Raw genomic sequence first — 27957 nt, forward strand, 5'->3', positions numbered from 1 at the left:
AGCGTGACCAGCTTCTGTGATAGACTGCTGAGAACATTTGACTCAAGTTCCTGCCAATTAATCCCCCAAATGCTGACTATAAGCTGCAAGAAATAAGGAATACTCTTATACCTGTTCTGAATATCAGTAGTGAAATAAGCAACTCTAGTCTAAACTAAAGCTTAGAATTTTGAAAAAAAAAAATCTTTTTTTTCTGCTTTAACAGAATAAAGCAATTGGATTTTTTGGAGTGGCTTATTAATAAACTACATTTTTGTAAAAGTAGGATTGAGCTGTTCCATGACAATACCCTATTATTAAATTATCTGCTCGTCCCAATTAAAAATTCTTCACTGTAGTCAAATTAGGCATGCATCCATTCAACTCTCTATCTTATTCATATACAGTCAACAACTGTATATGAATAAGAACATGAACATGACATGAACAGAGAATCATCTACCTTCCATGTTTCCCTGTTTAATTATATTTGTAGGGAAGATAAACCATCTGTGGATTCAAATGAATGTACAAGTGTAATTTCACTCATGGTATTCAATTGCACTTCAACAAAATAGCAAAATGCATCTGAGAAATGTTCAAATCTGATGTGCATCACAGTGGCTATATATGGTACATGAGAACAAGAATACTGAAACACCACAAAGCACAGCGCAGGCTAGACAGAATAGCTTTCACTTGAGTTTAATGAAGCAATAGTCATAATGAGAAACAAATTAAATCACAGTTTACTGAAACTATCCATTCTGAAGAGAGTATTAATGCCACAATGAGTCTCAGAATTGCAGCTAACTTTGAAATGATAGAGCATGCTCCACTGGTTGACTCTAAAAATGGTAGAAAAAGGGTAAAGCCACTTTATACTGTCAAACATATACCAATGGCAAAAGAGAATTACTTTTAAACATAGGTACCCTCATAACTCCCAAATGGTACAGTGCTTCATATGTAGCAAGAGCAAGACTGAGCCATTGAAAAGTTACAGACCCAGAACTAAAAACTTTACTCCTGTAAGGAAGATCATTCACCTAAATGAGGACTGTTGGTGTTGAGACCACGAACTCTATCAGTATAATACTAGAAAAATATATTTAAATTACTTCACAATAATGAATTGAGTGAGAATCCTAGTCCAAAAAGGCCTAAGATTTCCTTTCATAAGGAGTAATAGTATTGCATCACTAACGATGATTTTGTATTCAAAATTATTTCATGCCAGCACAAAATCTTTGGAGGGGAAGAAATCTTACAAGTATCCATTTTATTGCCTTATCCAGATGCTGTGGGCTGTGCATATAAAGAAGACTGTCTGTCAATTTGTAGGAACTGTTGAAGCAAACAGTGTGCCACTTTTTCTACATATTCTACTTCCACTTGTTGAGTGAGCAGTGGTAATTAATTACAGCCTACTGTCATAAATCTGTTTTTCCCACTGCTCTGATTTTAGCATGAGCTCATGGTTTAATATGGAATAAGCAGTTCAAATGTCAATCTACAGGAATCCTAAAACAATAAAGCAGGGTTGTCACACCACTGGTTACATAGATCACTGTGGATCCACCATGTGATATGACTTGTCCATTCTCTGTTCAGATGAGAAGATGAAAGAACACTTTACCCCTGCAGTCAGTCTTACAGCTTGCAGCAGGCAGGAATCCTGCCATGGCTGTTCATCTAACGGTCACAGAAATGCTCCCAAGGGCATGTGATGGCTGGGAGAGGATTGAGTATCACCTCTCCCAGTCCTATTGTCATTAGCCCTCTTTCACATTATTAGGAGGAAACTGTCATCCCTTGGACCTGGCCAAGGTGCCAGATGTTACATAATTGAATAAGATAATAAATATGGATACCTGATGATTTGGGTCAGCTAGGCAAAAGGAGTCATAGGAGTAGCTGCTATACAAATCTTACAGTTTCAAGTATTAGGACAAATCTTGAAAATTTCCATTTTCATAATGGTAAGAAGTCTGTTCTTCCAAGTCTTGAGTTACTTGCTTTTGCTTCCTCCACTCCCTTCTCTGTACTTCACTGTTTTGACTGGTAGCACCATACATTTTCTTTGGACTTACAAAAGTTTCATTGTTCATCTCTGTTTCTTCAGTCAGTTCATCATGATCAATTATCCCACATTTCTCTTCGTTGAGGACTTCAGGGTCAGCCCATTCCTGCTTCTCCCCAGATGCAAAGATAGCATAGAATATCACACCACTGTAATGCACCAGGGCTGCAATCAGAAAGACGTTCTGCCATTCTTCTCGGGTCTGAAAGAATCGTGCAAGTCTCATTAGGCTTCCGGTAAAAAGAAATATTACTCTCAGAATTACACTCCGAATTAGGATGTTGTGAAGAATGATTGTGATTGCTCTTTGATTCTGGGTGTTGCAGATAAAACAGTTTCTGAGCAACACTGTGAAGAATTTTTTTCCTAACAGCTAATATAATAAAACTTGTGTTTCTTTGGATTTTTTTCTCCTGAAGTTTCTCTCCTGTATGTGAAATATTCATGGAGATGGAAATGCAGGGATTTCTCTCATAACTAAGTTAATCTTTTTGTAGATCAATGATTGCTTAGGAACACTACCAGGGACACATTGTAGAGGAGTTTCCCAAGTCCTATAAGCATTGCACAGTTTTACAGAGATATTGCAGAGATTCAGTCTCAGGGATATAAAATTGTATCTCTCTACATAGGTAAACAGTTTATAATAGCGAAGAATCAGATCATCATGGTATTATAAAAGTGAATTTTTAAAACAAACAACAGAAAACAGCTGCAGAGACCAATGACGAAATGGAATTCCCAGGAATCTTTGAAATGCTTTAACTTTCGTTACATTACCTAATGCTTTTCCTAGAAAACATGGAGAAAGGTTACCTTATGTTTTGTCATTGCACCAACAATGAGTGGGCACACCATTCCCGACAGTGTCCCCACGCCATTGGAGATGCCCATCAGAATGCTGGCATAACGCGGGGCGATGTCCAAGTGATTCACATTGAATCCTACAAAAGATGAGAGCCAATGGTCACCTGTACAGCACTGCACTACCAGGCCAACAGGGCTTTCTACAGGTAGGAACCACCTTACTGTATGTATCAGAAAGCAGAGTGGTATTTTCTTGGTGATAAAGAGGGAAGACACTGCAACTCTATTCTTTTTCAAAACCCCTTTTTTCTTCCACCTCTGGAGATCATGTTGTATAAAATTTGGTTTGGCGTCATTTAAGTTTAAAGTGTCTATATTCTATAAGTTCTAATACTGAAACAATGCACTTGGCAAGTATTTTTAACTAAGGAATCTATGACTCATAACAGTCAAATATCCTCTGTCTTTTTACTTAGGTGTAATGGGTTTTAATACGTATATTTTGGTATTTTAAGTAGCAGTTTAACAACATCATTAAAAAAACAGAGTGTAAACCAGTAGGAAAAATAATTAAACTTACTGTCATGTGTCTTCTGGGTACATATTTTATTAAGAAATAGAAAAAAATACTACAAATTAAATACTAGATACCCAAAGAATTATCATGCCTTAAGTAATGAAAATTAGTCATATGAATGATGGTCAATCAGAAAAAATTATAATGAAATCCAAGTGCATGGTGTTACATACAGTAAGAAGTGAATTACTGGGAAAATCTCCAAAAAACATTGATTAATAAAAAAGACCTGCTATGCAAGGACCTCATAACTGAGTAGCAAAACCACTTCCCATCTGCATAATCCTGAAATAACTGAAAAACAGCAGTTACTTTTCTGGTCAATTTTGTTCAATAGACCTGTCTTCCTGGCAGTCTTCTTGGAATATGTTGGTCTTCCATCTTCACAACAAAAGGGAATTCTTTTTAGTAATGATGATCCTGATGGCACAACAAAACATTCTGAGGCTGGTAAGACCCATGAAAGTGTTGGCTGTTCTGCAGAAGGGATGGTCATAGGACACAACAGAGAGAGGGCTGACCAGAAAGCAGAAACAACCCACTAGGGCTTGGGGTAGAATTGCAACTTATAGCCCTTGTGCAACTATTCTTTGCAGAGTAATTCTCTCCCTCCCCTTTTAGGAATACAGTTTAAACAGAAAGAAAATAGCAACTGACACTGTCAAAGTATATTAGAAAACAACAGCAGAAAACTGATGTAAACTGGAATCAATAAAGAGCATGTTCTTTCAAAGCTTCATGTCCTGTGTGCAGCGTGTTTTTTTAGATTCTGAAGTAAATTATTTCTGGTATGAGAACAAATAGGGGACACGTCATAAGTAGCCACATGAAGAACAAGCATAATAATAGAAATTGTGACAGTAAGAACAGTGAGGATTATAACATCACTTTTATCACAAAAGGTAAAACAAAGAATAAGATTAGTTCTTACCTGAAATTGCAAAGCCACTGAAGCCTACTGCTAACACCAGAAAGGAAATAGCCACACCTTTTGTATGAGAATAACCAACCACCAAAAGCAAGGTTGCTTCCATCCCAAAGCCTTCAAATGAGACACAGGTGAATGAATTATTATTGGTCATGGAGATACTAATAAGGACCATCCGGTCTAGAAGCTTAAAATGAGAAAAAATTCTTATGTATTTTATAGCTATTCTTGAACATACTTGGGAGCTTTGTGGATTTGCAGAAATATTTTTGCGTTTATTGTTTGAGGATATACTTTGCTTTCCTCCTTATTCATTGCTGTGTAAATGACCCAAGCAGTTGGTGAGGTTAATTTACCGAGCAGCACAGGAAAACAATGAGAAAGTGACTCTGCGCAAATGGTAGAAAAACTCACAAACACAAAAACATTATTGGGAAAGGAGAAAAACACTTGTCTTTCATTTCTCATGGTGGTAGTGATGCAAGAGGTTCTTGCTAAATGGAGCAAAAGAGTGTTTTACATACAAGTATGCTACCAACACAATTGAATGTCCCTGAGCATCACAGGGAACTTCCACTCCTGCCATTACTGCAAATTAATATTTTCTAATATGTAACAGTATAATTCTTCTGGTTGTTTTTTTTTTAATGTCCCTATTAACATGCCATGAAAATACAATGAATTTGAGCATCTTTTGTGAAGATACAGAGCCAAGTTGTGTGGTATTCTGATTGCAGGCATCTCTGTTTCTAGAAGCCCATGCCATCTATACATAACATAAGCCAGCAATTGACAGTGGACATTTAACTGCTGCACAGGCTATCTGGCTTGAAATCTTTTCTCTAATTTACTATGAACCTTAGATGTAGATGCCATTGATTTTGTAGTTCAGTGACTTAACTGGAAACAAATTATTTTGCGCTGAGTAAAAAGGAGCCTGCCCATCCTTCACCCTTTTTTTCTCCTAAACCTTCCAGCTTAAACTTGCTAGTGGGTTCTGCCAAAAGTGGCAAATGGGAACAACACCAGTTATTAGAAGACTGTACAAGACTGAGAAAGAGTGTAGGGTTAACTTTGCAGGATAAGGCCTATTTGACCATGCTACCCTATTGCTCTTTCAGTTATTAACCAGACTTCCTGTTTCTTCCCTTTTTAAAAGCATGCTCATATGAATAAGGATTTATGCCATGAGGCATCAGTTCTCCATTTAATGCTTCATGTTAGCCAGCTGTAAATGCAATCTTAGGTAAATCATCTCTTGCTACAATTAAACACAGACTATACTACAATATTTTTCAGGACACAATTGAAATACCATATTTTCAGAATGCAGGAGTACCTCCGCAGTTCATGATCTTCCTTACAGTGGTAGTAGTTAAGATCTTCCTGCTCCGTAAGAAGTCAGCGAGCTGCCCTCCAATGGGCACGATTATTGTCATGACCATGTGAGGAACTGCTGACAAAAGGCCAACCTGCAATTAGACAAAGGAGTGCTTATTGCTCACATCCTTCCTCAAGATTTAGGGGAAAGGAAGCAGGAACCATAACTTTTCTTCACCTCTTTCTACCTTAACATCACCAGACACTTTTTTATCCAGGATCGTTGTGTGGGAGGTTTACAAGCAGGTCCAACAGCAACTTTAGCTAAGATCTGTGTGACCTTAAGCTACCTTTGTCCCATCTTTAGGGATTTCTAGGAGCTTGAGAAACTCCACCAAAGTTTTGTTGAGGTAATAGCAGCTTTTCTCCCAGACCTTCTCAGTAATGGCAATATATGAGCCACAGCATGGTTCACCAGTGCCTAGGGCACCAGCAAAACGAAAAGCCCTTTTCTTCAGTTTACTGGGGCTAGCCTTCTCTTTTGTCTTCCTTCCTCCTTTCTTTCCTTCCTCTCTCCCTTTTTTCCTCCCTCCCTCCCTAAAAGTCACTGCTTCATCTCAGACATTTACCTTGCTTATTGCAAATCCAAAGACTTCTTCAAAGTAAGCAGGCTGACTTATAAGGAGCAAATAGAAGGTCCAGCTTCTGCAGAAGTTTGCCACAATGATTGCGTAAACTGGCATTGAAGTGAAAAATCTCTTCCAAGGAGTACTGAATTTCTAGGAAAACAAACCAAACCAAAACAAAACCAACAACAGCAACAAAAAAATTTGAGCAAACAGAGCCAGAATAAAGGACTAGTGTCTTCTATTATCAAGCCTATCCAGTACACTGCATGCAACTTACATCACAGATCACTTAGAATGCACATGAAATATACCTCTTGAATTAGTGGCAAAAAACAGGTAGAGAAAGTTTCTTAGAATAGTTAGGATTTTTAAGATGAATGCTGCACTACTGTTGCCCTGCTTACTGAAATTACACAAGGTCTTCTGGACTCCTGTTATTGGGATAACAGGATCAGTAACAGAATCAAAGAAAACTAAAGAAAATCCTGTGCCATTCCTCACATTTTGGTATGATGCAGTTTGAAACATTCTTGTGGCAGGAGTGTGAAAAAAGGGTTATCAAAGCTAAGAGACATGCAGTAGCACAGCAACAAGCAGCTACCTGCTTCAGCTTAATTAATTTAGTTCAGGAAAAAAAGGCCTGTGGTAGAGAATTTAATTTCTGTAACTTGCTTTTGACATTTTCAGTTTCTATTTATGCTCCAGTACTCCATACAACCGGAATAAAACACTTCAGAGACCTATTCATTTGAAACAGAATTCAAATCAGAAGCTAAACTATGTAGCTATGGCAATATATATTGACATTCCCCTTTCCTAAAAAAAGTGTTAGCTGTGTTCTACAGGCAGGCATGTGCCTGCAGTTGTGTGTGAACACATGAAGGTGACACTAGTGTCCTCTGCATTAAAACCAACATACAGCAAGGAAAATCCATAACCTGGAAAAGGTATGTGTGTGTCCAGCCAGGATCTGGTTGATTTCAGACAAATTTCAGGAGCATGCTCAAAAGGATAATCTGGTACTTCACTCTCAGCAAGGCTATTATCCAAAATATGTAGAGCAAAGAGCTTAGAATTACTTTGTTCCAGGATATTCAAGACTAAAACCCAAGAAAATACAGTTTATCAAGAAACACCTTTGTTTTTCACTACTAGCAAAAATACTTTACGTAACAGAATGGAGAGAATTTTGATGGAAAAAAAGTTTCCAGTGTCTTCCAGGATCAGCTCAGAGAGAGGATAAGAAGCCTTAAAGAGAAACCTGAGCTGCTGTGAGAGTGAGCAGGGCAGAAAACCTGTCCCTAAGCTTTCAGATTTGCAATCATCCTTAAGAGGAGTTCAAAAGGCAGCTGGACAATTCACCATCTGCAGCCTGGTTCTTATTTAGCTAAATCCATTAATATTTTTTAAAACAAGCATGACAGTTACTCAAGAGCAAGAGACCAGAATGTGTGGTTCTCCCTCTCAACCCTTCCCTTCCCCCTGCAGATCAAGGAAAGTCTATAAACCAAGGGCTGAAAAAGCATTACATGTTTTCCAGGACTCATCCTGTTCAGGTGCATGAAATCAATTCTGTAATTTTCATAAAAGGAAAAGCCACTAAACATCAACAGAAACTAGTTCTGCCACTCTTATGCAGTTAACAGTATCCATCCATATATATGTTCATCTAGTGCAAAGTGCTCACAAATTATAACAAGAAAAGTCTTTTTTTACTTACACCTGCATTAGCCAGGCTGGCTCCTTCTCCTATACTTGTTTCTATATATATCCTTTCTTCATTGGTTATTGTTGGATGTGCAGCAGGGCTCTCATAGGCATGAAGCAGCCAGAACATGTACCAAACAATCCCAAACATTCCTGCAGAGGCCAGAATAGCAAAACTTGCTTTTAAAAGCCAATAAATCTATATTTTAGTATCTGCAAGCCTTGAAGTTTGTTTCAAGTACCAATTAAACCAAACCTGAACAGAAATTATGCCCAGGGAAGTAACAAAGTATGGTAACTAACTCTGCGTATATTGTATACCTGCTTGCAAAGCATTTCAGGATTTTGTTGCTTGTATTATGTGTTATGCATGGGGCAGAGAAAAAGCAGAAGGAAAGCTTTATGTAGAATCTGGGGAAGGAAAAGAGCAGACAGGCCATAATATGGTCACAATCTGCACAAAGAGACTTCACAATCAGTAAAATGGTGTTGGCAAATCTTGTGGTGTGTCCTGTGTCTCCAGAGAAAACCGAGAAAACCTGTCATAACTGGCTTGCTGATGTGCAAGGTTAGGTTGGAGCCAGCTATGTGGAGGGGGAAGAATGAGGTACCATGGATGAGCCACAAGGTCATACTCGTGTAGTGGGACCACTTTGTAAAGGTGGCACTGCTTTATTAAAGATGGGCAACACAGCGAAGGTTTCTCAGGAGAGAAGTTTTCAGTGGTATTTGGCTCCCCATTGGCAACACATGCTGTGGTGTTTGCTGTTAGTGTGCAGTCAGGGGCAGATACACCACACAAGTGTTTGTGCTACAGAGGAACCTTTGCAACTGCACCCAAGCCTATCACTGGGTGACCATGGGCTGTAGCCTGGTCATTACAATTTTACAGTCTTTTGCAACAGATGATTACAAAATAAAAGCTCTCAGAATCTGCAATAAGTAGAAAATAAATAGGAATATCCATTTGCAACTTCTTCATTCATCAAAACCACTTTGATCCATATTTGTTAGACAAATTTGTTTAAGTAAACAGCTGACAGTACCATTTTAGTGGCAGAGGTCCTTCCTGTTAAGCAACTCACCATAAATATAAAAGACGGATGACCATCCTATATACTGTACCAGCACACCTGCCAGTGGCATGGCGACCACCGCACCTGCATAAGACCCTGAGGAGAAAATGGATTAGTAAATGTATCAGCTATGATAGCTGTGCCCAGCTTTCAGAGCAGATGATCCAGATGGGTGCTCAGGGACCAGAATCGGAGGGACATGTTTGACTGATATTCTGTGAACATGGAGAATGAGATGCAAGCACCAAAATTTTGTGGGGGGTGGTGGGAAGGACTGACCCTCATTGATGTGATATCACCAGTCTCATATGGCAGTTAGAAGGGCTGTGCCCTGTAGGTAAATAGGATCTGGAAATCCAAGACTGATGACAAACCACCACAGAGGCATAAGCTGAATGTATGCACTTGAGTGGGAAATCCCACCTAACCCCATGGAATATGAGGTGAGTTTTGAAGAAGCCAATGGCCCAAGTTTTGGAGAAGCTAATGGCCCAAATTTTGGAAGCTTTCATGGTGTCAAGGAATCCTGATGATTGCAGATGTGCTAGGAGGTTCTTGCCATGGCTCTAGATCCATGACCACACAAACACTCATAGTGGAGAGAGTGTTCAAACCTGTCCTGAGACTGTGTAGACATGTTTAGTTCATATCAGAGGCTTAAACACACAACTAGGAATAAATAGGCAAATGTGGACAGGAAAAAAAGGATGAAAATGTAGTCTGTACCAAGGTTTCTGATTGGGAAATAAATCATATGGGTGAAATATATTTCCAAATGACTTGTAGAAAGGGATGAGCATTTAAGTGCAATCTGGACAGTAGGTTTCAGTGCAAGATGATGCCAGTGGCTTCACATGTGAAGAGTGTTGCTTTGAAGTATTCTAGGAAATGAGATAATTGTAGGTTTGAGAGTATTATATACTTTGTTAATAAACACTTGTTAATCCTCTACCCATTAGCAAATACTTCTCTGCAATGGTTCACAATGATCTTTCTCCCTCATCTCTGTAATGCATTTCTCCTACAGCAACAGAAAAGCCCCAGGCTGGAGTGTAGACAGAGAAACCAGAAACCTGGTTAACATGGGGTTTCCTAATTTTTCCATTGTTCCTATGCACCTTTCAAGTGCAAGAGTCAGTGATCTATAACCATTAAAATGGGTGTTGAGCTGAAGGAGCTTCTCTATCCACTGCTAAGATTTCAAGGAGAGAGCATGAGGGTGGAGAGACTTTTCTTTTGCTCTGTTCCTCTGCAGAAAATGGAAACACCTAAATAATCACTAAATCCTGAAGTCATCTGAAATTAAAATTCCCATAATACACAGACTTTTTTCCTCTTGCTTCACTTCTCTTTTTATCCTTTAACTTGTTTTCCAGTGCTGTATTTTCCCTAGCCTTACAACTGCACTGCTAATGGACAGAATTTTTTTCCTAGAACTTCTAACATTTTCTATTGAACATTTTCTTCTGCAGATGCTCATCTTCTGCTGTCAGCATTGGAAAGGGACCCAGTGAAAAGACCAAAGTATATGATTGATCATAAATCAAAACAGGATGAAACAGAACAGTGACCAGCAAGAAGTTATATCATCTCCCCTGCAGTATATTGAGCAGCCAACATAAAGAACTCAAGTCCTTTTAGGATAATTTTAAAGTGTGTGCTTGTTTAGGAGAATCCATTCACTATGTATAATAAATGGAATCCCTAAGGATGGAGTAGATAAAAAATACTTTGAGAGCCATTCTAAAGTTGTCTTCAAATGATAAAATGATGCCACATATAAAACGCAAAGGACTCTCAGATTCCGGGGTTTAGAATACAAGCCAATTGTAACAAAGGGCAGAGTTTGCATTTCTCTTTTAAATAAAGAAATTAAGAAAATAAATCCAATAGGAATATGCACTTACATAAATGACATAAGCCTATCAACTTACCACAGAACGATGTTGTAGCCAACCTGCTCCTCTCCAGTGGCGGAGCCCATTTACTCCACATCCCATGGCAGGCTGGGTAGGTGACGCCCTGGCAGACATTGCACACATCATATGATTTGATTTCACTGCATTCCACATGAAGTATCACAGAATTACAGAATATGCTGAGTTGAAAGGGACCCACAAGCATCATTGGGTCCAACGCCTTGCCCTGCTCAGGACCATACCCAAGAGTCACACTGTGTGCCTGAAAGTACTGTAATTGTTGATACTGTCCGTACTGACTAGCTGTTTGCCACCATGGAATGATGTAGGAAAGCTAGATAAGTCTGAAAGAGCTCAGGTGTTTGGGTATGAAGATGTCAAAGTAATCTGGATTACTTATTATTCATGTAGTAATATGTTCTGAGGCAAGAATGCTGTTTAGTATATGCAGTGGACGGCACAAGTAAACTAAAATAGCTTGGAATGCAGCACCAGAAACAAATGTTTCTTTACTTGTAAGTAAAATCAAAAATATAAATCAGCATGATTAAAAAAATCATCATCTAAAAATGAGTAGCAAGTAAAAGTGTAGTTTGATCAGAAAGCCTGATCAAAAAGGTCATAAAATATTTTAGAACCAAATCTCAAAAAACAATCCATGTTTGGAAGGACTGAAATGGTGTCTGCTCCTACCTCCACCAGACCCTGAAGAATCCTTACAAACATCACACAGCCATAATGCACTCTTGCTGCAGAAGGGATGATCATGTTCAGGGTAGATGTTAGAAAGATAGCTGCTCCAAATACCCTGGGGAGAAAAGTAGCAACAAAAGGAATAAAATTATTGTCTATTTTTCAGAAGTGACACTGTTGATAGGTACAACTGCAGTGACAATTACACCTACCACCTTCTCAACAACCCAAATACTTGTGAAGTCCTCTTACTGTCAAAAGGAGATAAATCATCAGATGGTCTGTACATTTTCTTCTCCAAATGGAACAGAATTTTTACACATGCTTAACCAAAATGCTGGACTTTTATTTGTATCTGAGGATTAGATATGGATGGTGATACTGAAGGCCTGGAGGTACTGTTTATATGAATCCTCACCTGAGAGAAGCATTGCTAGCCCAGGAAGTACTTAAATTTTGTTATAACCCTAGCAATGCCATAAAATTAGGTAAGGCCTTCTTTAAGTTACTCTGTGAACATGGGAGTGTGTTGGTTATTTCCACTTGCTTCTGTTGGAATGTGTAACAAGGCTGCTTAAGATCAACTCCTTTCCAACGTCACTTCTCTAAATAATAGCTACAAATGTTCTTTATGACTATGACATAGAAAGGACTTTTCTACAAGACAACTTCCATATAAAACATGATATAAACATTTTGTTACCCTACTTGGGAAGAGCACTTGCTGCAACTGGAGATAAGTTAGTCAAGGCTCTAAATGTACCTGTGATCAGTGCCTTTGGGAAGTCATTTGCAGCCTCCCAAATATTAACACCCATAAGAGAAAGAGGCAGCAGAAACCTCTGCGTAATGGTAATGAATGCAAGCAGCAGAGGGGCCCTGGGGTAGCACTCAAAGTCAACACAGACATGGGCTTTCCTACATTTAACTGAAGTGTGATGCACACTTAGTGACCTGTGTCAATACTAAACAACTGTGACACTCAACATGGAAGATAGCTGGACTACAAGGCAATTGTTTCAGTATGGCATAGGCTCTGGGTTTTCCAGGCACTGGTGCAAGGGAAGAGTATCCCTGGGTGCCCAGTTTGTGCCCAGAAAGGACATCTGGGAAGCTCATTTGAAAACTAAGACTGCTATACCATGAAAAACATCATTGGAAGCCAAGAAAGACATGGGGAAAAAACAGCTAGGACCATCATTGAAATTACTACTATTAGTATGAGCTGTACTTGCTTGATTAGATTTCACATAACTTCACATCTGGCTGAGAAGACTCAGGTTTCCTTTCTGTGCAATGAATGGGGTTGAACAGCTGTGTCATGAATTCTCTGGACATCAGGAATTCATTACTACAGCATGAGGATCCCCTCTAAGATCCTGATACAGCACTGAAAAATATCAGAACTAGCAGTCAGAGTTCTCCACAATTGTCAAGCACCATTTAAATTGAATTTATTACTACTAATCCTCAGTAGTTTAGTGTCTTCTCTGTGTTGTCTGCAATGCAAGCAGCCATGCCTGGGGCCAGTCTTTGTATGGGAGACCTTTCATTCTGCAGCCAGAACGTTGTAGCCATTGGTGGCTCTGCAGACCACAGCACACGGACATGGGAGATCAACCCAAAGCTGCCCTGCCTTGCTCCAAGACACAAGGTGAGACTCTGGGAGTAAAGCAGTCTTGCTCAGAGCCCTCAATTCCTAACAACACTGATGTTAGCTACCAGCATGTTGCTGTTTGTGGACTGTAACTCATGTTTGTTTTTTAAACTACTCAAATTCAGTGACATTTAATAAGCTTTGAATTATCTTGTTATGTGTGTGGCATTTCAGGAAGACACGTTAAGCTTCATTCTGATAAATAAATCATATTAGACAGGTATTTGATCAGAAGTCATATGATTTACACAACAGCAGTATTTCTCCTCCTTTTGATTTTTCTGGCAAAGACATACACAGATCTTATTACGCATAGCTGCTTATCATGTTCCATTTCCAAAATACTTATAAACTGTTAAAACATTGTGTGCAATTTATCTTTTTTTTTAACAAGGATTTCAATTGCTTATATTTCAGTCTCATTTTGAAAACTTATTCACAGAAAATATATGTGACTTATTTTTTTAATCTGGTCTTACTGTGTACTGTATGATTAATAGTAATGTTATAGTGTGAAGAATCCACAGTTAGAGATTTTCACTGTTTTATCTAAGTTCTCTACACCTAGTAACAAAAACAACTCATTATCTGAGTGACAAGAAAGCACTAAACATATGAGCACAATAGCAGAGGCTGAGTAAGTTGGCAGAGAGAAGTGACAAAGAATGGATCTATTTAGAAAATAGTCTGAAAACATGAAGTAGAATACAAAGCCCACAGTCATATCTTGACATTCAGAAGAGTGCTTTCAAAACCAAGTAAGCATTTAGTTGAGAAAGAAGTATTGCTTATCTATTATGATCAGTGAAAAAAATACTTTTGCCTTGCCTTTTTACCACTAATAGAAATATCAGGTCTCTTATCATAAAGCTATTGACTCAGGGAACTACAGAAAATCATGTAAATTAATAAACATGTGAAAGAATAAATAGTAAGAAAGAGAATGTGTTTAATTATCCAAACAGTTAGCTCTGAAGACTGAGTTTCCAATCTCTGCTTTTAACTCCAACTCTTAATATGCCTAGGTTATAAATGCATCATTTATACTGAGTTAGAACCAGTCACTCTTCCTCTACTATTTAAAAGCCTGAGAATTGTTTCCACAAAGAGGCAGCACCTTTTCAGCATTTCACTGCCATTTTTCCCAAAGAAGCTAGTCTGCGCCTTGGCCAAAAATATTCCAGTTTCTTTTCAATTCATTCACATATTCTTCTCTCCTCACTACCACGATCCTCAGGCAGCTGCTTTATTGGGATCAAACCAGACTTCTTCAGCCACAGATTCCTCTGCCCAGCAGGGTGCTCTTACTGAAAACTGGTATCAAGAAGTGCCTTGTGTGTTCTGTATCCATCAAACAATGATGAAATTACATTTAGATGAAAGTTTGAGGAAAAGCAGCAAGTTAAAGGAAGGGTGTCACTAAATGGTTCATGAAATTTTTGTTGGAATGCTGACCTACATCAATTTGGATAAAAGTATAGAGCAAATTATATAGTTTTAGATGGTTTCAGTGCAAAACCATAAAGCACTCAGTATTTTCAGCCACTCTGAAATTAATCTGAATCCCACATTATTACAGATAATTATGTGCATTAGAGAAGTACCTGGGGTGGAGACGTCTCTGTTCAAGGTTGCGCAGTTTAAAGAGGTGGTGAAAGAGTCTTAGCCTAAATCCGTAAGGTTAATAATAGGATAGAATCTCATTTCTGGAGTACAGCTGGGACAAAAGAATGCATTTGTCCTTCTAGAAGTGGTGGGTTCACTGGCCCCAGAACTCCTGGTTTCCTGGCCGGTGTCTTAGCAAATAAACCCTCCAAAACAGAAACTCAGCACCACTGGTGAATCTACCTGAGCTGGAATTGGTTGAGTAAACAAGGAATAAAGTAAAAACATCATTTTAGCCAGACCTGTGAATCCTATTACTGCAAATAGAAATTCTCTTTGAGCTCAGCTTTTGAGCTGTTTTTGTTCCTCAGCAAATTCTACTCCTAAATCCAGTTATAATAGCCAAATCTATAAGGCAGTATTGTAGTACAGCATTAGATTTAGTTAGAAACTCTCATGACAACAGATATATACAGCTTTTTGTGCAGATGCACAGCACGCACTTAAGGAAGTAGTTTGCTGACAGAATACATCGAGTTACAGTGTAAATATGGTTGATTTTACTGTTTGCAAGTAAATAAGGAAACAAAAGCCCAGCTAATAATGCCTTGAATTATTCAGCCAACAGTGCTCACATCTGTGTTTTGGAGCCCTTCTGCTGCAAAAGCTGGTGGCAAGACTAGAAAGGCTGGGGAAATGATTAAGCTTAGCTGATTTGTTTGGCTTATTAAATAAATGGAAAAATACTCTGCTTGGGCATTGCTATGTGGTAGTGAAGTGAATAATTGAGGATGGTAACAGTGTTGAAGAAGCAGTGTAAACTGAACTCTGAGTAACTTTTGGTTATGGATAGAGGGGAGTTGAGACTGAGCAGCCTGGGTGATTCTATGGGATGACCTTGTTCTGGAGTAATTTCTGCAAGGACATATGGTGGGAAGAACATACAAGCAGTCTTGTAACCCCTATAGCTCTTTGCAGAATGCAGAGAGCAAAGTACTTTGATTTGGGGCAAAACAATGTATAAATGGTCCAAAAGATGTTTTCCAGTGTTTGTAGGTAAGTCACATCTTGTTTGCAGAGAATGAAATTAGTACCAGTCATCTTTTCTTTTTTTTTTTTAATCTGAAAATCCCAAATGCCCTTAACATGCACATCTCATGAACTCACTCACAGCAAGCTCTCTTGAGACAATTTCCCTCTCTCTTCTGAGAGATCATGTTCCAAATTTTGAAAACTTTGTGAAGTAAAGCCCAAAACCAAAGTTAATGTTGGAAAATTTGCCAGTTTTCTTACTCACATTTTCAAAAGCAGTTCAAAATAAAATAAATAAATAAATACGATCAGCCAGCAAACACATTGACCATAAAAGAAATAGATGTATGGATGCTCAGAGTTCACCAAACAGAAATCATGAGGCTCTATTAAAAGTTCTATGCAATCTTAATTACAGTCAGTACTGCATCCAGCCATGGCAAGGATACTTGTGTGCATGTGGACAGATTTGTGACTTCAGAACATAAATAGATCTGTAATTCCTTCATGTCCAGCTTCACTCCAAGTAGAAGTTTTAAAGGAGGAAGGTCAAATTTGATTGGAAAATTCTTGTTTGGTGTTAAGGCAAGCTAAAAAACACTAAGGGAACTTCTGAAAGACAAATGTTACCTCCATTGTCTGAAGCATTAGATGTGATTTTCCTAACACTCTCCAGAAAGCATTATTGTTCAGCGAAGAAATGTGGAAATATTTGAGATGAACAAGCTAAATTGGAAGAATCACCAGTAGACATACAATGCAAATTGAGTCCCATTTTTAATTATAGACATAAGTACTGCATATTCAGTTTCAAATGTGCATTTCTGAAACACTTTAATTCACTATTTCACTAATCGTCATTTAAACAGTGTAAAATAGTCATCAGGCTCTAAAGCTTAATTCTTTTCCTTATTGTTTTCTTACCTGTTAGCAGCCAGTTTGTTTGAGATGAACCCTCCTGGAATCTGTGTCACAATGTAACCCCAGAAAAAAGAGCCATGAATGAGTCCCACTGTCTCTGGATCCCAGTTGAATTGGGCTGTCTTTAAAACAAATAGGGAAAATGCTGTAAGATGAAGCATACCCATTGTAAGATTGTTTGGAAGTCACATGCAAGTCACCCCATCCTCCAACTTAAGGCAGCCCCTTTACAATGGCTGCTTGGGGTTGCTGAGCTTGAAAAACACCACAGTTAAGGCAAAAGGATGTCCAATTTCCATGTGAGATTGCTGCTTATGTTCCTGGCTTTCAGTTGAGTGGATAGGAGGGTGAAAGTTTTTAGCCAGAATGTAGCTAACGCTGGACCTTCATCTTGGCTGCTTGCCACTGCTTCCCCCAAGCTACTTCATCCTGAAACCTTTGCTTTTGAGCCTGCTCAGAACTACAAGAAGGACCTGAAGCCTTTCAGTGGTACCTGACTAGATATTATAGTGTCGTTCACACTCTGTTTTTAAGATGAAAATAACACTAGTGGTCAGGTGTTGCAAACTGGTAATTCATGTTTTTCATTGTTCTGTCTGGTACATAAACTCCCCAGCATGTTCTTCACTTCTTTCCTTCTAGTGACCTACCTGGTGCTCCAACACTTTGTTGTGTCTCTGTATCTCTCAGCCCTGGGATGACTTGCCTTTCTTGGTGATTCCAATCACATTCCCACGTTAAGTCATAGTGGGAGATTTAGAGTATGTCCAACCCTGATGGTCTTGAGCAATTGTTCTGATGGACTGATCATATTGGGAAGGCAAGTCAGACCATCATCCCTGCATAACACTGGTGCATCCAATACTTGTAGTCTGATAATCAGTACAAACCTATGCTTGTTTCTAGCCCAGTGTTATGGATTTCAGTCCATTTCCCCAAGATTATCAAAGATGGACCTAAGGTGTCCTTCCTGCCCTCCATTCTATGAGGTCAGAAAGGGCCTGGTTCAGTATTAGCACATTACAGTGAGGACAGTGTCAACTTCTCCATGAGAAGAAAAGTTCTGAGAAACTCTTTTGGTGAAATAAAAAACCACTATGTTTTTCTTCATGACTGCTTTCATGCTAATCACATGACAGGGAAAGGTAGTTACGCATGCTCTGAGGAAGCAGCATAGATGCCATTTGCATTCAGAATTAAAACTGTCACTAAAATACCAAAGAGAAATGACAACTATACTGATAAACTTCAACATCTCTTTTTTTAAATATTATTTTCTGTGTGTAAAAATTTTTCCCAATACGCTGATTTTTTTTCTCACAAAAGAGCAAACTAAAAACCAGCTCATTGTTTGACCTGTAGGGAGAAAGATGGCATTAATTAGCCAAACATGTTTACAGAAGGCTAAAGGGTTTCCCTCCCCATCAATATGCATTTTGACAAGAGACTTTCCTGTGCTGAGCTACATTTCTGTTTAAATACCTAATTTTCTATCAGTGATTTCCAGAGGAGTTTCTGGGTAGCATTAATTTCTGAAGGCAGAAACAGCTTGAGGTATGGAAAAAGTTCCTCATTCAGGAGATGCTCATGCCCAAACAGTGTAAGTTTAGATTTGTGAAAGGAATTTATCCCATTTTCCTGAACCTACCACTTCTGAGCTTCCCAACCTATGCAGGCACATCTTTTCTCTTGCTCCAGGTTTAAATAGAGAACCAGGAAGTCCCAGCAGGACCACAGGGAGCAAGGATTAGACTAAATAAATACAAATTGAGCAACAAGTCTAAGCAGGCACTAGTCAGAGGAGTTTGCAGCTGAGGAAGGACTAGAATCTTAGAACCAGAGAATACCTAGTTGAAAAGGAGATCTCAAGGACCACTGGCTCCACCCTTTCTTGGCAAAAGTGCAATCTAGACAAGATGTCTGAGAACCCTGTCCAGCCAAATCTGGAAAGTGTTCAAAGTTGGGGAATCCACGACTTCCATGAACAGGTCATTCCAATGCCTGATTGTTCTCATTGTGAAAAATTCCCTCTTGTATCCAATCAGATTCTCTCCAGGAATAACTTGTCCCCATTACCTCTTGTCTTTTCTGTCTGATTCCTGACTTCCTACGTCTTGGTAGCCACCCTTTAAATACTGGGGTGTGGTGATCAAGCCTCTGCTAAGTATTCTTTTCCCAAGGTAACCAAACCCAGCCCCCTCAGCCTTTCCTCACACAGCAGGTGTTCCACTCCGTGAATCTTAGTGGCCCTGGTTTGGACACTCTCCAGCTTGTCTACATCTACTCTGTGCAGGAGCAACCAAATCTGAACACAGTATTCCAGGTGTGGCCTGACAAGCCCTGAGTGGAGTGGGATAATGACTTCTTTATCTCTGCTGGGAATGATCTTGCTGATGCAACTCAGTGTCCTGTTTGCTTTCATTCTGCAGCAGTACACTGTCCTCTCATATTGAGCTTGTTGTCTACTGGAATCCCTAGGTCCCTTTCCATAGAACTGCTCACCTCCAGGAAACTCTTAATTCACTTTGGTAAATATTTTGGGGGTTTATTGAGTTTGATTAGAAATACTCTGCTAGGAAGGAGGGAGTAAAACACTGTAGCACTGGCCATGGCATAATGTGGGAAGGGAAAGAAGATTTATTTAAGTTTCAGTCCTAGAATCATAAGCATCATCTCTGATCTTTGGAAATAATAACTTCTATCATCATGAGTCACAGAGACAGGCTTATTTTTAAATTTGGAAATTTACTATAGACACTTTCTGAACTTTTCTTGATCAAAAGTTAAAATATCTGGGAGGAAAGCCTATGAATAATTGCCCAGCATTTCATTCAAGAGTCAATATTCCTGTGAAGTTGTTAGGACAAAAATATTCAAAAGATATAAGTCAACAAGTAGAGCAAATTTAAAGATTCAAGTTCATAAATTCTATTAAAAGACTCGTGACATCACAGCCATATACCAAGGCAGAATGGGCAAAACTAAGGTATGGATTGAACCTGCAGTTCTTCAGGTGCATCAATAAAGGTATGAAAGCAGCTACTGTGGACCACATGCCATCTACTGTAAGTCTGAAAATAGCTTAGTACCTAGCTCTGAATCACCTCTAGACAGCAGTCCAAACTGTTGATTACCCAATGCCTTAATGCCAGGGACTGCTTTAAGGTCTTGAAAGGTATCCACTGATCTAAACAGAGTGGGTGCAGCCCTACATAAAACAATTAACAATTCCTTCTGCAGCAGCATCAGAACATGTTCCCCTGGGAGAGAGTAAATAGTAAAAGCTTCCACCACCACAACAAAATCTGTCTACAACTGGAAGATCAAAGACTTGGGAGACATGCAAGCCATTTCAGTTCTCATTTCTGCTACTTATATTCTCTGACACTGAAAATCCTCAGACCTTATAGATTTTTAATGTGACTTCATCACATAAAAATGTAGCTGGACATCTATGTGAATCAAGACTCATGTGTCTTTCTCCCTCAGATTTTTATCTATATGTACACACTACTTTGTTATGTGGCACTTTGATGATTTTGCCATGGAATCTACTCAGAAGAGTAAAAGGAAGATGTTTTCTCACCTGAAGCTCTGGTTTTCCATTGACATATACAGTGCTATTGTTCACCATTTCCACAATGGCAACACCCAGGTTGCATCTAATTCCGAAGGAGATGCAAAAGCCCAGCCCACTCATTATGGCAATGATGTAGCGCTTGGGCAGCCCACAGCAGTAGCATTCACACAGTGCTGGCTTGCGGGTGCTCGCCTGCACGGGCCGCCCCTCTTCTGTCAGCTCAATGTGATCCTCCTCTGTGTTGGTGCCATCGATTTTCCTAAATGGATGACAAAAGAAAAAAAATGAAGATGCCTTACTGTCTCAGTAAAATTTGCTGAAATGTGGATGGACAGTTACATGCTCTAGTCACCTGCTAGCTCTCTTTGAAAAGTGTTTGTGTCTTGATGGTATAATGAGTTAATGCAAGGCAGACCATGAAAGGCTAGTAGATACTACACTTTTTTATGAATGACCTCTGAAGTTTGTAAATCTGAGCCATCTAGCCAGACAGCTAGCTGTAAAAGTGTTCACAGGCTACTCATGAGCATAACTTTGAGAACTAAATGGGGGTGTGTTGTGATAAATTCCATCAGTTCTTAGGAAAGTACACATATGACAAAATTAACCGTAATTTCTAATTAGATTCTCTAATCAGAGCTGCCAGTAGATTTCAAGAAAAGGTAAATATAACACAAATCATGGTTTTGCTCAGGCCAAAACTCCCTGGAATTTTTTTCCTCCCATGAGACAAATTTCAGGTCTGTACTGCAGAGAAAAAAATGTCTCTGGCATCAGAGACCCCTATTTAAGGTGTAAAAGAGAGAGGCCCAGACTTTATCTGCCTGAAGGGATTTGAAGCCATGTGTCCCCTCTTCTCTGAAACATCTCTCTCACCACAAGGACTTAAGTCACTGCAAAGTGAACCTGTGCAACTCCTAGTGTTGAACGTGTTGCCCTATGTTTGAAATACTACTAAATGAGATCTGAAGGAAGACAGGAACTTTCTGGGCTGTTGATTCACCCTTCCTCAGCAGTGGAGGCTGAAAGCACTTTGCCTGGCATCAAATTTAGTGCGGCAAATGCAGTGCAGCTGGGAGAAACTGGGAGGCAAGGTGCCAGGAATGGAAGTTCTCCCATTTACTCAGGACACGAACAAATGGCACCCAGCCATATCAGCCTGTAAGAGGTTGCCCACCAGCCACTAATTCACATAGGAGTGCAGCTCCTCCAGCTTTGCATATCCTACAAGCAACTTAGCTGACAGATTCATATTAAACAAAATGGCACTTCCATGTACTCTGGAATTGCATGATAGTGAAATTAAAAATTCATTTGGTCTCCCAATATGATTAGGGCTATTAACATCATGCTGCAGGGACCAGAGAAAGTCTCTGGTAGAAAAGGTGAGATGAGAAAGAACTGAACATGCCACCCCACACCAGAGCTAGATAATTCCTTCCCTAACATCAACTTTTCAAGCATTTGTTTTAAATGCAGAATAGGAGTTTTCTGACATGCTGAAACACTTAAGGACATGACTGGCCATGAATACATGACTAGCCCACTAAACACTACCCGCTAGCTTAAGGTTAAGTGATTACTACGGATCAGTAGCTACATTAAGAAGCCTTTCAGTGTTAACATTGCTCTGAAGAAGTGAGCTCAGGACCCAATGCCTTTTGCGTCTGTAATGGAGTTACATGGAGTATTGTAAAAATATGAACTGTTAGTTAATCTAAAGGAAGCCCAGCTCTGCATATAAGATGAGAAAATTATTTCATTCACTCTTTCTTGATAAGGAATAACTTAATTCCTTCTTTTACACATCTGTCTGAGTGTATTTTAAATCTAAGCTTCTTTGGCTTTCAGTATAAATATTGACTATTAAACAATTATTGACAAAACATACATGGATAGGCTACACCTGACTAACCAATATGGTAGCTGGTTGGGTATCTGGGGACAGAGTTGTTTTAATACCAGCTTTCTCCAGTTGCTGTGAGTGTAATGCACTATCCATAATCTAATAGTTGGTACTCTATACTAAAGGGTTTGCATATATAGGTAGTAAGTATAGCTGTCTGAGGACCTTCTTGTAGACTTCAATATATCTATAAATTTCCACTTAAAAATCTGATCATTTTTAGGCTTTAGAGCTAACTGATGCATCATTTACTACATTATTCCATTTTACATAGTATCATAAACCCTTTACTTCAGCCTTAGTCTTAGCAAAAAGAAAAAAAGCATGTTACAGCCCATCAGCTCACATTTTCAAGAAACACAGTGTTTGGGTCAGGAGGCAACTCCCAGAATTCTTTGATTTAATCCCTTTCTCAAACCAGTGCTCACTGCAAAGTGATCATTAGCTCATTGTCAAGCTGCAGCAGACTGCATCAAAGCAAGGTAACACAGGAAACATGATATTACTGTGGTGTTATTGAGGGTGACTGAGAACTTATGATTCACTGGCAGGGAAACAGCATTTGTTAGTGAAATGAGAGTAGAGAGTAGTGCAGTCAGGTACTTTACAAAGGAGACCATATATTCCATTCTCTGTGTGTTATTATAGGTTGATATAAACAGAATGACATATCAAAATCAAAGACCTCAGGAAGTGAAAAGACAATTGAATAATCATTTTTTAAAGTGTTGTCCTATCAAAAGTGTTATTAGCAAACTGAAAGAAATAATTTAGTTGTCTTTTAACATAACCTAAGGTATTGATTGAATTAAATAAAAGCAGAATTTTAAAATTTTTGTACCTTTACTGGTCTCTATTTATAAGTGAGACGTTAGCCTTTAATTGGTTCATTATTTTGGGCAGCTGGCAAAGAGTAGGCACATCATGCAAAGCCAAAACATCTGTTCTAATCTGGACATTTTCAGCTGGCTGTCAATTCAGATAGGCATGAAAATATCCTTCTGCTCCAAATTCACTGCTAAAAGTGGTGAGCTGGGGCTACCATTATGGACCAATGTTGTCTCTACAGAGAAATTAATTGTTTTGCTATTGTATTCAGCTAATTAATAGAAGCAGGTTGAGGACTGATCCATGACAACAAATCTATACAATATAGTTTATACAGCCAAAGATTAATGCTAAGCCCTCTATAGCAGGTTTGTCTTGGAGAAAACTATTTTGCAATAGCAGTCCAAAAACACAGGCATTAGAGCAGTGCAGACATTCACATAGCCAGTGTCTGACCTAGCTTTTGGGTATATTTTATTGAACAGGTATATGATGAAGATACAGGAACTCCATGAAAAGATGAAAAATATATCTTCCAATTGATCCATATATTTTGGTGGTGTCCCTGAAAATTTTCACCAGTGATGTAGAAGAAAACTGTTTTGGGGCCAGTGTTCTCCTCTAATTATTTATGCAGGAGAGCATTTTGCTGCACAGCTCCTTAGATGTCTGTTTCTTCTTTTTTTCAGCAAACATACAACACTTGGTAAGTAAGAAGAGCTAAGCTATTTGAAGATCTCCATCCATGTTGTGTGCTCAAATGTAATAATAACTGTATGAAAAATGTCTTTATTTAATGGATATTCTGGCATATACAGAATTTTGAAAAAATTGCTATCAGTGATACCTAAAATCACTAGAACTCATATACATTCAGCAGTCTCTATTTATGGGATTTTTAGCATAGGAATTAGTTCTTTCTTCAACTGATATAGTTGGTAGACTAGAATCATACAATTTATATTAATTTGATTAAAAATTCATTGATTCTACAATAACAGGCAAATGTTAATATTTGTCATGTATTAAAACATATTTTAGAATGGATTTTACCATATACTGTAGTCTTTCACAGACAGCTGGAGCACAATCCTACACAAGGTTCAAGCCTCACACCTACAAATACAGTAATTACGATGATGCCTGCATAACTTTGGAAATCTAAACACTGATTATTGAAAAATATCATTTATCCAAAAACAGATACAAACTTCTGAGGTCTTATTTACTCTTCAGGGATTTGTCCAGGTGATAATTTTCCATACCTAATCCTGCAACTGATGCATTGGTACCAAATCCCAGTACAGACAGGCAAACTCTCTTAAGTTACTCAGTGCATGGGACCTCTCTTGCTGGTTTCTGCATCTTGTTTGCATGAAACTCAGGCCATGTCTCAAACACTAGGGGATTGCATCTCATGGGTGCACTCCCAAGCTGCAGGACAACCTTGCAGGTTCTCCTCAGCACAGGATCAGTGGTCTGGAGGGATGGATGCCCTTCAGGTGCCGCAACGTGGCACTGACTGTGTTCATTCTGCCCTTGCACTAACACTGTTGTACAAGGTGCCTCACAAAGCCCATAAATCAGCTGAGTTTGGACACGCCACATTGTGCTCACAGTGGTCTGGGAGGCACTAAACTCTCTCTACTTGCATGCAAAGGGAACATTTGAGAAGAATAACTGATCCAGCACAGTCAGAGGAGCCCTGTCCAGTGGAAGGGTGTATTGTTCAGCTTCAAGTTGCAGTTTTTAGTAATTCAGGCTAATTCACCGAGGGATATCTACAGCAGCCAGAGCTACACCTAGCAGGGCCCAGAGTTCATACAGCAGCCATGTGACATGGACTAAGTGACTTTTCACATTACAAGTAACAATATTTAGCTGTACACCCACTTAGTCTCTTCCCAGTAAGCCCACAGTTGCTGTTAGCTGGTCCAAGACTCCCGAAATCCTTAGAGTAGGCTGAGCCTAAGATTTTACTTCAGTTCATGACTTTTTCCTGGACTGCACTGAGTTCACAGAAGGACCAAAGAGTTTATGCCTGTCAAGAAGCTCTGCATGGAAAGCTTTTTTTCTGAGAAACATAAGGCTTACAGAGCCCAGCTCTGATATTTGTTCACCCAAGCCTTGAATTCTCTAATTTTTTTTCTGCCTCACTCTATATACTTAATCAAGAAAAAAAAATTGCATTAAAATATTTTGTACAAAATATTTAAAACATCTTGTAGAATATCTTCTAAGATCTCACAAAATGAAACTGCTGCCAAAGACCAAAAGAAAGGATGGCTCTTGAATCTCCCACTTCAGTCCTCCCTGCCTCCCTTTCAGGATCCAGAGGTGACCCTGAGGTCACCTCCTGTGAGCAGACTATTTTGCAGCAGTTCTATGAGGAGGCTGCTTGTGCTTTAGAACTTGAGCTTGCCTGTGGACAATCGCTATGGAGCAGACAGTTTCTGGAAGCTGCTCTTGCCAGGTACCAGCTTCTGGATCTGCTCTGTTGTTTGCAAGACAGAGGAAATATGGCAGGAAAGCATAGATCAGTCATATTTACCAAAGCTAAAAAGTATTTTTCTATCCACTTTGCTAGTTTTGATCCCACATCAACACATTGCAGTCAGTGAAATCACACTTCCAGGCCCACTAAGAATGCATATTAATATAATTCATCACCTATCGTATGCTAGAAGAGAAACCAAATTCTTTGCTGATTTACAGCACGTTAAAGCAAATTGGATGAAGAGCAAAGTCAAGGCTGCAGCTGGCACATATGTACTTATACCATCATGTAAAAACAGAAGTGTATGCTCTCATATGTAGACTAAGCTGTAGAGAATGGAATTAAAGTGAAAACATACATGTTTCATTGATTTAGAGAAACCTGCAATTATGGCTGCATATTTCCTTCAAGACTGCAAAAATTGCACCAATTCTTACTTAGATCTGATTGCAGACATAGCAAAAAGGCTTTATAGTTTGGGATTATTTCCTCTGCTGGCTAGTATATCTAAGAAAGGCACTAGGATATGTTTAAACCAGAAAATAATTGAGTGCAGTGAACTTTCTTGTATCTCGACTGATATTTGGTTTAATTTGATTCAGTAGCAGTGTTGCTGAAGTTGGATGCCAGTACTATCAACAGTGTAGGAACCAGCATGATAACCTTGACAACATGACTACAAGAGGAGTGTAATCTGGGTAATTAAAAGTGAACTCAGCATACTACCTACCACATCACATACTCACTAGATACAAACCCTACATGGTTTTGGTCAAATTGGCCAGCACACAGAAAGTTTGTCATTGAATAAATGGCTTGATTCAATGTTCTTAAAGAAAAATGGATTCCCTGGAATTATTGTGGAATGTTGGAAAAATAAAAAAGCAAAATATCAGACTTCATCTGTAACATTGTAAATAAAAAAAAGTTATGGAAACTGTAGAACACAGGTACTCTGTTCACATGATACAGAGTAACTGGCAATCTAACAGTTCATATTACGAATCTCTCAAAAGTGTACATTCTTATTTTCTTGCAAATACACACTGTAGTATGATACATGGAAATCATTACACATTTTTTTGTGATCAGAGGCATGTTTAGGTGTGCCAAGAACTACATCTTGAATCAAAATAGGACTCCTAAAAGAAGATAAAGAGGTGGATATGAAGGCAAATACAATTCAGTCACTAGAAACACCTTCAGTTAAAATGTTGTCCTTTCTCACACACAGATTTAAAACACTTAATAACAAGTATGCAAGAAATGCCACTGAACTCTCTGGCTCTTGTTTATAGATTACCCAAATAAGTGTTGTCACTGGCTATTACTAATAGAAATAATCTTCCATTTAAATGATAAATCTCTTTCCCTTTATGAAACTGGTCATTTCTTACATCAGATTTTCACCTATCTAAAAATAAGAATATTCCATTTCTTTTTTCATAAAACTGTCAGATTAAGATGAAAATCTTTAATCTTTTATCTCTTTTTGCTAGCAAGAAGCTGCTCCTCCTTTTTCTCTTTCTAATTTGCTAGTCTCAGTAAACACACACATACCTATCTCTATTTAATACATTTTCTCTTACTGACTCTGAACAAGACTTAAACCCCTTCAAACCTGTAATTTAGGAACATTAATTCTAATTTCAGGAGTGGCATCATTTGGGAATGTTAATTCCTATTAAATCATAATTTTTTTCTTATGCAAGGCAAACCACATAATTATTCATATTTAATAATTTAAAAGCTCTTAATTAAACAGTTTTTCAAGCTCTTTGTAATATTACAACACTATTTCATAACTTATTTTCACCTTTTTTAGTTTAATATAAATATTCTGTGATCTATAGTCATATGCTGTTGTAACAGTTCTCCTTTTACACATTCTGTCTTGCAGTAATCTGTCTTACTCTCTGAACTCAGATGTTACTTCTACAACTCTAAATTCGGGTTTATGTTTATACATTTTTCTGTACCGCATTTCTCTTAATAAATTGAAGCAATGAACATGCCCAGGAATTTTCTGTTGAATTTTACCTTCTCAGATTCCCCAACGAGTCACTAATGGTGTTCTTCACCTCTTCTTTTCCTGGGTTAAAAAATCTTTCTTTCAGTGATCTGAGCCCTTTGAAAGGCATTTTGTTCTTCTTCAGTAAATCCCTTATGTTAACAAGTATTCACTTCTTCTGTCATATTTCCCAATGCCAGAA

At 38.6% G+C, this 27957-nt stretch overlaps 1 protein-coding gene across 1 annotated transcript; it reads right to left on the reverse strand.

Moving 5' to 3' along the window:
• Window positions 1-1925: 1925 nt before the first annotated feature.
• SLC17A8 (solute carrier family 17 member 8) lies at window positions 1926-27918 on the reverse strand. The gene is made up of 12 exons (XM_071549925.1): window positions 27785-27918; window positions 20520-20772; window positions 16937-17055; window positions 11719-11833; window positions 11041-11128; window positions 9116-9202; window positions 8044-8183; window positions 6324-6473; window positions 5714-5846; window positions 4378-4488; window positions 2879-3006; window positions 1926-2264 (listed from the first exon to the last, which is right to left on the reverse strand). The coding sequence occupies exons 1-12, from the start codon at window positions 27883-27885 to the stop codon at window positions 1926-1928; spliced, it is 1764 nt and encodes a 587-aa protein (XP_071406026.1). The 5' UTR covers window positions 27886-27918.
• Window positions 27919-27957: the final 39 nt, after the last annotated feature.

The sequence above is a fragment of the Pithys albifrons genome, chromosome 3 (genome assembly GCF_047495875.1).
Source record: "Pithys albifrons albifrons isolate INPA30051 chromosome 3, PitAlb_v1, whole genome shotgun sequence".
Lineage (NCBI taxonomy): Eukaryota > Metazoa > Chordata > Aves > Passeriformes > Thamnophilidae > Pithys > Pithys albifrons.